The following is a 12,547-nucleotide window of genomic DNA, read 5'->3' on the forward strand; positions in this document are numbered from 1 at the left end:
TCAAATTTTACACAAATCTAATACCTTCTCTGATGAGAATGTAAAAAATCTTCAGTCTTAAAAAAATCATAGAGTATGTTGGATTAAAAACGAAAAAGTCGCTGTTTCAGTCAATTTATTATTATTAAAAGCTTTCGGCCGTCAATTACATTCGGTCGATACATGGTATCGACTTACGAACCTCGTAGCGTAACAAAATTCTTACTTAATTAAACATATGCTTTTATGTAAAAATCACATATCATAATAGGAATGAAATATAAATTTTTTCAAATCTTCCTTGAAAGTCAATTCAAAAATATCTTCACCACTTGAATTCGTTATCATTATAAATACTTTTTGTTAATTAAGTACTGTATATAAATTCCAGTCTCTTTTAATGTGTTCCATCGATCAAAATATATGTGTATATTATATTTTTGTAGTAAAGGATACAAGGTTCTTTCAGAAAATTAATTTTTATGTTATAAATATTGATCGAAAATTGATTTACGTTTTTAGTTAATAATACTAAATTTGATAAACAGGTTTATTTTAACAAGATCAATTAAATTTCGGGCAAGAAATATTATTGCAGTTTTATTATAGGCGTTTGCAGAAAAGTGTTAATTTAAAGGCACGGCTAAATCCGAGTACAAATGAGGCTTTTATTGTAAAAGCGTTAAAAATTGTCCAAACGTTTGAGTTTTACGTATTGCGTAAAAATGAGATGGTCGTTTTTATGTGCGATAATTATGTTTAATAATAAAAATTAAACACTGAAAAACAATTGGCCAAATTACGATGGTTTATATTTTAAAATCTTTTTTAATTCCGGGGTAAAATTGGTTTCGTTTTCAATTTTTATTACTAAAGATAATCATCGGAAAAAATGACAAAAAAATTAAAAATTATAAGAAACTTAATTGTCGAAAAAATGATTTTTTGTAATTAAAAGTATTGAATTTTCGTGAAATAAAGTGAAAATTTAATATGAAAAAAGAGCAAAATGAATTTTTTTTTAAGTTTTCTAGAAAAATATTTGTCTCGGATTGGTAAAATAAGGCAAGAATCGTAGGGGAGGTTAAAATTAGTATATAAAAAATTTAATTTTTGATTAATTTAGCGTCTAGGTTTCGGTGGTGCGCGAGGATTCGGTTTATTGTGTCGCATGGTTTGACATTTTGGAATATGTCGTTCGGCAGCTGATTGGTTAAATTTTCTGCCGCAATGAGGACATTGAATATAATCGCTAGTGTCACTCGGTGGTGGTGGTGGTAAGTCACTTAATTTTCCTCCTGCTGCCAGGTGAGCCTGCACCTGTTTTGCAGCCCGAATGTTGTTGATAAATTCCTCGTGGGTCTTTCGCCAATTTGATTTTACCACTGGTTTCTTTGATTTTGGCTAAAAAAAAAAGTTAGTACATCAACTCTTTTAAAAAAAAGTCTCTTATCCTCAGTAGTGTAGTCCTAAAAGAAAAAGTGGCACACTGGTGCACATTGGTCTCTATTAGGAATTTATTGTTACAGGTGAAAGTTCTGTTAAAGAAATGCTCAGAATTACATTTTAAAGATAATTGTAACTTGCTATTTTGTATTTTTTTACGGACCAATAATATATAAACAAGTAAAGTAACAAAATTGGCCATTTTAGATTTGGGAATTTTTATCTCAAGATAGCCGGAATTATTGCACCTGCATTCATGAAACATAATTAATTCTAGTAATATTTAACGTAATTTTTATAAATAATTTTTATCTAAAAATTCTTAATAATGTTTTTCTTATATAGACAAAATGGTTTGCTTCACGCTAGTTGCTAACAATTTTCATAAGAGTCATAATATGGGACAAAAAATTAGAATGACTCAACAATTACTTTTTTGATAAAGATTTTTATGAAAAAATTCTTTATAAATTAGTTTTTGTCATAGTTAATTTGATTTTTCTGATCAACAGTGATTCACAATTTTGTTTAAGGCCAATTATATACTTTAACATTTATCAAACGGTCATTTCCTCGTAGACATTTTTTGCGATGACTAACCAAAGAAATTGAATAAAAAATCATTTATTTAGTGGTTATAAACAATTTTTAAACAAAACTAAGTTTTATGATTTTCTCGTGTGAAAAGGATGGCTTTTAAACTGAAATTGTCAGACAATAAACTAACAGTGATTCCAACATTGAATATGGTGAAGAACTGGATGAGCTAATGGAACAATTTGAATCCAAGAATGATTCGAATTCTGAATCTGAATTTATTTATTTTAAGTTTTTTCATAATAATCTCATTATTATTATAAATATCGCTTGCTTCTTCTATTCAATTCCACCAAAAGATTATCACAAAAATAATTGAAGAAAAAATAACTTTTTCTATGACTAACCGCAGATTTTCACAGATTGTTATAAAATTGTTGTTAATAATAACTCAAATTGTTATTTAGCGTTCCATATACAATTTTTAAATCACTGTTAGTTTATTGTTTGATAATTTCAGTGGAAAACCCGTATTTTTTACATATAAAAATCTTAGTTTTGTTTAAAAAATTGTTTATAAAAATCACATAAATTATTTTTTATTCAATTTCGTTGGTTAGTGATTAGTTGATGTTCGTGAGTGTCAACCAGGTGAAAAATTTAAATAATAGATCTTGAATTGTCGGTATTGCAAGAAATGTCATTCTACAAAAAAATGAAGAAAAAAACATTTTTTTTCGAGGAAATGGCCGATTGGAAGATTTGTTCAATTAAATTGTTATTGAAATCTATATTGTTTATGTTTGATAAAGCTTGAAGTATATTGAAGAAAATTGTAAATAACTTTTGTTCAGAAAAAGCAATTTATCTATGAGAAAAACTCATTTATAAAGAATTTGTTTATAAAATTTTTTACAAAGCAGTAATTGTTAACTTATGGTAAATTTTTGTTACAAATTATGCCTCATATGAAAAATATTTAGCAACTAGCGTGAAGCAAACCATTTTTTCTATTAGAAAAAGACACTGATACGAATTTGTTTATAAAAATTGTTCTCAATAAATAGGATAGATATTATTAAAATTAATTTTGTTTTATGAATGCAGGTGCAATAATTCCAACTTCTAGAGAGTTTTTATCTGTATTTGTTCTTAAGTTAAAAACTTACAAAGCTGAAATGGGCAATTTTGTCACTTTATTTGCTTATATGTATATTGTTTATCCGTGAAAAAATAAAAAAATAGCAAAACACAATTCCTATAAAAATTTAATGCTGATAATTTCTAAACAAAATTTCAAATCGGTTAAAAAATGCGAGCGATTGTAAACAGTAAATTCCTATTCCAGACATCTGTGTGGCGTTTCTTTCCATAAACTACGTTACTTAAAAATTCTATTATCTAGTTAAAAATTTAATTATTTCGTTGACAATACATCTGTATTGTTCAAAAGTCATCATTCTTATGAAAAATGAAAGTACTTAATTAAAAATAAATTTTTTTAGTTAAAAGTTCATCTCTTTAGTTAGAAATTTAAATAGTTAAAAATTGTTTTAATTTTGTAAACATTTTAATTGAAAATTAAATTATTCCATTTTTGGTTAAAAAAATAAACTATTTGGTTAAAAAGTCGATTATTTGAATTTAAGTTGAACAGATTTGTAATAAAATTATTTTTTTTATTAAGGATTCATAATTATAGTTGAAAATTTAACTATTTGCTTCTGATGCACTTTTATGTTAAAAATCTAATGTTTGTCTACAATTCATCTTTTTGTTTCGGAAATTCAACAAGTTTGTAGAAAATTAAACTATTTTGTTGAAAATTAAACCTTTTGGTTGAAAAATCATACTTTTAGCTGAAAAATTTAAATTTTTTGTAAATAATTTGTCCTTTTGGCTTTGAAATTAAATAACTTTAGCCGAAATTCGAATTTTATGGTAGAATATTAATTTTCGTGGTCGAAAATTAATTTTTGTTGTTGAAAATTCAACAACTTTATTGAACATTTTTTTTTAATTATATATTTTTTATATTTTCCTGTTCCTGTATGTTAAGTCGACTGGAAATTCATCTTTTTGTATGAAAAATTATACTTACTGGTCGAAAATTCGAATTTTTATTTATAAATTTGACAACTTGGTTAAAAACAAGTTTTTTTTGTTTGTTTGAAGTTACTTTTTTATAAGATTTTTTATCTGAAAATTTAACTATTCCACTTATGGTAGAAACTTGATCTTGTATGAGTAGAAAATTGATTTTTCTTGTTGAAAATGTATCTTTTCGGTTGAAAATTTAACTATTTGGTAAAAATGTTAATATTTTTTTAGAAAGTATCTTTTTTCGGTGGAAAATGCTTCTTGTTTGTTGAAAGTTCAATTTTTTGATTGAGAATTTAACTATCTTGTTAAAAATTCACATTTTTTGATAAAAATTCAAATGCCTTTTTTAAAATGAAGTTTAATCTTTTTTTTTTTAATTGGACATAATTTGCTTAGATTTAAAATTTTTTTCTGGAAAAATCGTCAATACAACTGATTGGTTGAAAATTATTATTTTCTTTTTTGATCATTTATTTTTTTGTGTTGAAAATTCATCTCTTTGGGTAGACAATATTTTTTAGTTTTAAATCTTACTATTTTTTGAAAATGAAATATATTTTGGCTTGAAATCTTAGGAATTGAAAGTATTTTTTATTCTATTCAATGTTATCTGCGATTATTTTATTTTATAGAATTTATCAACTCAAATAGTAGAATTTTGAATTAAAAAAGATATAAGTTTTCAATTAAAAATGAATTATTCAAATTTTCAGTTTAAGAAATCACTTTTCCACCAAAAACCGATTTATTAACCAGTATTAATTGAAAAAGATGAGCTTTATACAAACTAGTTGGATCCTCAACCAAAAAGATTAATTTTTAACAAACGAGAGTAATTTTCTAACAAAAAGACAAATTTTCAACCAAATAGGTCATTTTTTAATTGACAAAGAATAAATTCTTAACAAAAACTGGAATATTTAAATTTTCAAATAAAAAAATTAAATCTTAACTAAAAATAAACGAATTTTCTACGAAAATGGTTAAATTTTGAATAAAAATAGGAATTTTCAAAAGAAAACGTAATTTTCAGCCAAATATTTTAATTTGATACCAAATTTTTGAATTTTCAGGTCAAAAAGACGAATTTTCTATGATGCAGTAGAATTTTCCATTATGATTTCACAATAAAACACGTATAAGTTCAAACTTCCACCGAGGAAAATTTTAATTTCAAATAAAAAACATTATAGTTTTCGACAATTTTTTGAATAATTGAAATCATTTTTTTTTAATTTTCAATTAAGAAATTTTCACCAAAATAGTTAAATTTTGAACTAAAATACTCCATCCTTAAAACAAAAGAATTTTCAACATAAGAGTTGAATCTGGTTGAATATTTAACTAAATAGTTGAATATATAACTAAAAAGATGGGCTTTAAACCAAAAAGATATGAATTTTCAACCAAAAAATAAATTTTGAACCATGCGATTGCATTAGCAATCGAACAGTTGAGCTTTAAAGTAATAGAGATGATTTTTCAACAAAATACTTGAACTTTTAACCAAATTGTTTAATTTTGAAGTTAAAAAGAGTAATTTTTCGAAGACAGTTGCATTTTCAACAACAAAGGCAATTTTCAACCAAGCAAGATGAATTTTCAATAAAATAATTAAATTTTTGGCCAAAATAGATCACCTTACAAAATACTTAAATTTGTAACTAAGTAGTTTATTTTTTAACAAAATAGCTGAATTTTCAAGGCAAAAGAAAAATGTTTTTAGAATACACTTGATTTTTCAACCCACTAAGTTGAATCTTCAACCAAAAAATTCATTCTCAACCAGAAAATATAAAGTTTCAACCAAGAAAGTGGACTCTTAGTTTAATTTTAACAAAATAAATAAACTTTCAACAAAATAGTTCAATTTTTAACTAAAATGATGAATCGCCAATAAAAAAGTTAATTTTTGATGAAGTAGTTCAACTTTAAAATAAGTACAATAGTTAAATTAAACCCAAAAAGGCGAATTTTCAACAAAATAGTCGAATGCATGTTTTTATTTATTCGTTTTTTTAACTTATTGATGAATTATTTATTGATTTTTATATTGTTATTTATTTATTGTTATTTTATTAACTGATGACAATTTATTGATCAATTTTCAAACAAAAGGTTGCATTTTGAACCAAAAAAGATGAACTTTTAACTAAGAAGATTAAGTTTTTACTAAAAAAGACGAATATGCAACAAAACACATACATTTTCAATGAAAGAACTTAATTATAAATTGCAAAAATTAATTTTCAACTAATAATAAATAAATTTTTAACAAAAGAGTCCAATTTTCAATTAAAGAGATGAATTTCCAGAAAGAATGATGAATTTCCAAAAGAAAAGCATTTTCAATGAAATATTTAAAATTCAACGAAGCAGTTGAATTTTCAACCAAACAAATAATTTTTTAACCAAATAGATTCATTCTTTTCCGAAAAGACGAATTTTCAAGAAAATACATTAATTTTCAAAAAAAAAGTTGGAATTTTAACTAAAAAATATTAATTTCTAACTAAAAATGAAGTCGATTATTTTTCAATTAAAAAAGTTAATTTGCAACCAAAAATTAGATGAATTTTTAAGAAAATATTTAAATTGTCAACCAGAAAAAGTGAATATTCAACAACAAAAAAATGGATTTTTAACAAAATAGTTCAAATTTCAACCAATCTATTTTTTCCCCAAAAATGTGATTTTTTAAACAAAATAGTTACATTTTTAACAAATTAATTAAATTTTCAAACAAAAAGTACTCAGGATATTTTTATATTATTCTGAGAAAGGACATGAAGGATGTCGGCGATAAAAAAATAATGTTCGATATTCACCTCCGGTTTTTTAATGGCGTTTTTAACAAAAGGCTCGAGTTCCGTGCCTTGAACTCGAAATTTCATGGCGTCAAATTGTTTCCGTTTCTTTTGTCCAGCTTTTGCACAAATCTGCTCGTGAAGACTAATTCGGTCGGAGGCAAACCGACGAGCGCAAATTCTGCATGGTACCAGAGAATCGTTGCAATCGGTCCTTAAATATATGCATTAAGAGATTAATTTAAATATATGCTCTCAATTTATTTTTGAGATATTTATTCTAAGGGGCAGAATTCCTGAAAATGAAACGCAGAATCCCACAATCAAATTTGGGTAACTATAAAAAAATGTTCATACTGCAATTTGAAGAAAGATAAAAAATTTCCTAAAAAAGAAAATAAAAAATCTTTTTTCACAAAAATAAAAATTGGAGAGAAAAATAAGAAAACAACCAACTAAATCCATCTTTTTTATTTCATTCGCCTAAAAATTTTTTTTTTCAGCGAAAATGAAGAAGAGGAAATAAAAATGAGAATGCAACCAACCTAATCCCCTTCCTTCTCTTTTTTATTTCTTTCGTCTTCTCTATTTTTATTATTATCTAATCAAAATAAAAACAAACGTTTTGACACTCATACAACACCCTTACCCAGACGAGAAAAATTTGAGCAGTTAGGAACAGCATCGTGGTTTCGTTGCTGTTTCTACCTGGTCAAATTTTTCTCGCCTGGGTAAGGGTGCTGTATGAGTGTCAAAACGTTGGTTTTTATTGTGATTGGATAATAATAAAAATAGAAAAGACGAGAGAAATAACAAATAGAAGGAAGGGAATTAGGTTGGTTGCATTCTCATTTTTATTTCCTCTTTTTCATTTTCGTCGAAAAAAATAATTTTTTATGTTTTCTTTATCAGGATTTTTAAAAATTATTTTTCAAATGGCAATAGAAACATCTTATGGTGGTTGCCCAAGTGTAGTGGTTCGATTCTTGATTTATTTTCATCTCACTTAAATTTCTTAAATTTTAATATTATTCTTTGAAAACATGTAGCATAAATTGCGAACTTGCTTTTTCTAGATAAAAATATACCATTTACTTAATATTTATTTGATGATTTTTAAAAAATTTTTTTAATAAAATCTAACCTGCTAGCGATACTTCCGGAACTTTTTGGAGTGGATCCCCTGGATGCTGCAGATCTTACTTTTGATGCCATTTTTGTTTTCGCTGATCCTACACTGGAAGCTGATAATGCAGAGGATGGCCGAGTTACCGGATTTGTTGGTGAATTCGATTTTCGAGGTGTTGCTGTCCTCTGGAATTTTTTAGACACAAAATATAACAATAGCTATTTAAAAATGTTTATATAATTTTATGTAATTAGAGTATTTTTTATTTTATAGAATCAATCCGATTTAGATCATGAAACTTTAAGAAGGCCTTACAAAATTTACATTAGAGGATACCCCAGTTTCAAAATTTTAATTTATTGATAAGAAATTGCGAGTCTCGTTTTTCTATTATTTGATTCATTGATGATGTAAGGAAGGTCCGCTAAAAAATTCAAAATGTTTGAAAAGATAATGTGGAAACTGTCATGGTGATGACAGTTTTTGTAAACATGGGGTCACAAAAGGGTTTTCGTTTGTTTACATTTTAGAGGTTATTTCAAGCTTGAATTTGCACATAAAACAATTGACAGAAAGTAATCAAATAATTTAATTTTAGTTAGTATATTCTTAAATAGCAATATTATACGCGTACTAAAGCGTGGGGGAAATATTGCATTTTCAAATAATAAAAATACAAACATAAAACAATATTACCATTATTGTAAGTTTAAATTGTACAGTTTAATTAATTGAAAAAAATGAAGTGGCACTAAATTTGAAATTTTCACTTTGGAACATTATTAAATTTAAATTAACTCGATTTTTTCATTTTTACAGTAATTTTTCCTCCAGATTAATTTGGAAATAGGCTTGGTAAATTGGAAAGCTAATCTAAAATATTCAGTTATTATTGCTTTTTCGATATTAAAAATTTTTTTTCCATTTTTAAGTTTTAAAAGCTTTAAGTTTTTAATTTTGAAATCTATAAATGTGATATTTTACCATTATTAAGCAATTAAAATTAAATAAATTAATTTTGAATGTACTAGAATCAGAAATGAATGACTTTTATTTCGTAAAATAAAATAATTCTTGAATTTAAATGCGTAGTAAAGTTAAAAATTCAACTGTTAAATTTTATAGAAAAATTGTCTGTTAAAAATCCCACCATTGAATTTTGTAGAAAATTCATCTGTTGAATTTTTATTCAACTAAAAAAGAATAAATTGAAAAAAATGGAATCGTTAAATTTTCAGTTAATAATTAATTTAAAAACAAACACATTCAACATAATACCTGAATTTGAAACCAAATAAATAGTGGAATTTTATATTTTGAAACACAAAATTTCAACCAAAAAGGGAATAGTTAGATTTTAATTTAAAGAAAAATAATTTTTAATAAAACAGTTCAATTTTCAACTAAAGAGATAAATACCGAAATAAAATTATGAATTTTTTAACATAAAATAAATATTAAACAAAGTAGCTTTTCCACCAAGTAGTTGAATTTTCAGCCAAAAATATTTCCAACCAAAAAGCTACAATAGTTCAATTTTCAGAAAAAAATATTTTTGAACCAGAGAGATTAATTTTTAAGCGACATGGTAAATTTTTAACTGGAATAGTGTAATTTTAATCCAGAGATGCATTTTTAACTAAAATGGTGAATCTTTAACTGCAGTAATATCATTTTCAACCGAAGTGATTAATTTTAAACTGAATTGATTAATTTTCAACCAAAAAGACTATTTCTACAAAAAAGATGAATTTTTAAACGATTAAGATCATTTTAAAAAAAACTGAATGGTTCAATTTTTAGTTAAAAAAGTAATGTTCAAGCAAAGATATAAGTGTTCAAAGTAGTTACATTTTCAGTTAAAAAAATTAATTAAAAAAAGTGTAAACAAGAAATAGTTAAAGTTTCAACTGGCACAGTTAAATTGCCAGAAAAAAATATTCATTTTCAGCCAAAAAATAATTTTCAAAAATCTTTAACAAAAGAGTTTAACTTTTAACCAAGTAACTAAATTTTCATTCTAAAAAAGATAAATTCTGAATGAAAAACCTAGTATTCGATATTTTTACCAAAAACGATTAAAATTTTTAATTAAAAACAATTGAATTCAAAGAAAAAAGATTAGTCTTCAACGTACTTAAATTTTAAACCAAAAATTATTACAAAAATTAATTTCAAATTAAGAAAATAAAATTTTGTAAACAAAATATTTAAATAAAGTCATAAAAACAGACTAATTTTTAAATAATAAAGATCAATTTCCAAAAAAAAAAAATAGTTCAGTTGTCAACGATCTAAGAAATATATTTTAGTTAATAAAGAAATCAAATCTAATCCAAAATGTAAAATTTTCAAGCCAAAATGACGAATTTTCGACAAAAAGTTGAATATAAAACCCAAAATTTAAAACAAAAAAGACTAACTTTCGATCAAATAGATATATTTTCAATGAAATAGGTCCATTTTCAACAAGTCAGGTCAATTTCAACAAAACAGATGAATGAATTATTGCACCTGCACTCACAGAACAGAAATAATTTTAATAACATTAAATTCAATCATCATAAATAAAATTGATAAATAAATTCTTACTAGTGTTTTCTAATAGAAAAAATTGATTTGTATAATGATTTGAAACAAAAATCAATCCTTTCTTCGACCGACGGTATTTATGAATGTTGAATCATAGATATTTTTTTATGTCTTACAGTCCACATAAATTAAAATAAAATTCAGCCAAAAACCATTTTGTCGAACTCAAAATTTATTTAATTAAAAAACTCCTCTAAATGCGTACCTTTTTCAAAAGTTTTTAACCTGCGTCATCGAAGTTTAAATGAGTCAAAAACATCGGAATAATTTCGTACAGTAAAAATAAAATACGAAAGTATGTCATTAAAAATTTTTAGTCAAATTTCTTCATAAGTCAAATTTAAAAAAAACAGTAAATAAGGTTACACTAAAGCCTCAAAAAATAAATAAGATTTTAATTTATTAAGGACTTACGATGAATTTTACTTTTTTAATTTCTTTAAAGTGTGCTCCTTAATCGATTAAAGTCTCATTTATTTTTTTAAACTTGAGTATAGCGTTATTTACTGTTTTTTAACATTTTACTTTTGAAAAAATTTGACTGAAAAATTTCCATTAATAGCTTCGACTTTGGTTTTTACTCTACGACATTATTCTGATGTTTTTGACTCATTTAAACTTCGATAACTCAGATTAAAACAGTTTGAAAAAAGTATGCGTTATACCGAAACGTTAAAGATGGAGAGAACAGTTTTAAAATAAATTTTGAGTTAGAAAAAATGGTTTGTGGCTCCATTTTAACTTATATGGACCGTAAGACATAAAGAAGAATATATGATTTAACATTCAGAAAAAATTGATTGTTTCACGCTAGTTGCTAAGATTAATTATTAACAAGTCACCATTTGTAACAAAAAGTGAGAATAAGTTAACATTAACTGTTTCTTTATTGTCTTCAAAGGCATTATTATATACTCCGAGTTTAATTAAACATAAATAATATATATTTTTAATAATGATTTTATTCAACAAATTTTTTTGAAAAAGTTATTTTTCGTACTTTTTTGTTGGAATGACTTTCCTTGTGACGATTAACCAACGAAATTATTTAAAAAATAATTGATGTGATTGTTATAAAATTTTTTGAAATAAAAACGAAAGTTTATCATTTCTGCATACAAAAGATACGTTTCTTTCACGGAAATAATCCTACAATAAAATTACAGTTGTTCAAAAATTGGATATGAGACATAAAATAACGATTTGCGGAATAGTTAACAACAATTTTCAAAAAAATGTCACAATCTGTCTCAGACTGTAGAAAAAGTTGATCGTTTTTCAAATAATTTTTGTGATGAGCTTAATTATGATATTGGAAGAAGTAAATTTATATGCAATTCAAATAGCTGTTTGTTATAAATAATATTGCAAATTAAAATTACACTGGGACCCTCTCGGGCTGATAGTGGAGCCCGTTGGGGTCGAGAGACGATGTTCAATCAGGCGTGAAACACCAGGAGCGTGAGATAAAGGGGCGAAGCGCGGGTACTCACGCGCATATATTGCGTAATATTAACACGGTCTTGACTGTTTACATGTAAAGGCCCTGGAAATAGCTTCAAGGCCAATTGCAGGCCAAGCCCGAATTATATTTTATCCAGGTTCCAGTGTATATTCTTATCATTTTTATACAGAAAGAGCCAGTACCTCTGGAAATTTTTCTATGTACCTTTACCGAGGTTCTGGTGGTTCGGAACCCACCTTAAGCTGTAGGTCCCCCATGGTTTACTTGACTGCAACCCTGTCCGTCAATGATGGGGTAAAGCCAGGCTTTGTCCAATATGTCCGGGCACACTGCTTTCATCAGATCACTTGATTGCATTATAAAATGCGTCCGTGATTGATGATACATACCGGGACAGTCCCGTGTTAAATAATCAAAAATAAAATCCAATCCTAACCGAAAATGTCTTCGACATGTTGGGCAGTAACCATCTTAAGTCTGTGATAAAAA

General features: G+C 25.6%; 1 protein-coding gene across 7 annotated transcripts in view; it reads right to left on the reverse strand.

The window, feature by feature from the left end:
* Positions 1-928: 928 nt before the first annotated feature.
* LOC117172702 (trichohyalin-like) overlaps positions 929-12,547 on the reverse strand; it is a 113,919-nt gene continuing 102,300 nt past the window's right edge. For all 7 annotated transcript variants that reach the window (XM_033360863.1, XM_033360857.1, XM_033360858.1 and 4 more), the window contains 3 exons: positions 8,017-8,186; positions 6,894-7,086; positions 929-1,383 (listed from right to left, as the gene is read on the reverse strand). In XM_033360863.1, coding sequence (XP_033216754.1) covers positions 1,102-1,383; positions 6,894-7,086; positions 8,017-8,186 — 645 coding nt within the window. In that variant the 3' untranslated portion in view covers positions 929-1,101. The remainder of the gene's footprint in view (positions 1,384-6,893; positions 7,087-8,016; positions 8,187-12,547) is intronic.

This window comes from Belonocnema kinseyi, chromosome 5 (assembly GCF_010883055.1).
Source record: "Belonocnema kinseyi isolate 2016_QV_RU_SX_M_011 chromosome 5, B_treatae_v1, whole genome shotgun sequence".
Taxonomy (NCBI): domain Eukaryota; kingdom Metazoa; phylum Arthropoda; class Insecta; order Hymenoptera; family Cynipidae; genus Belonocnema; species Belonocnema kinseyi.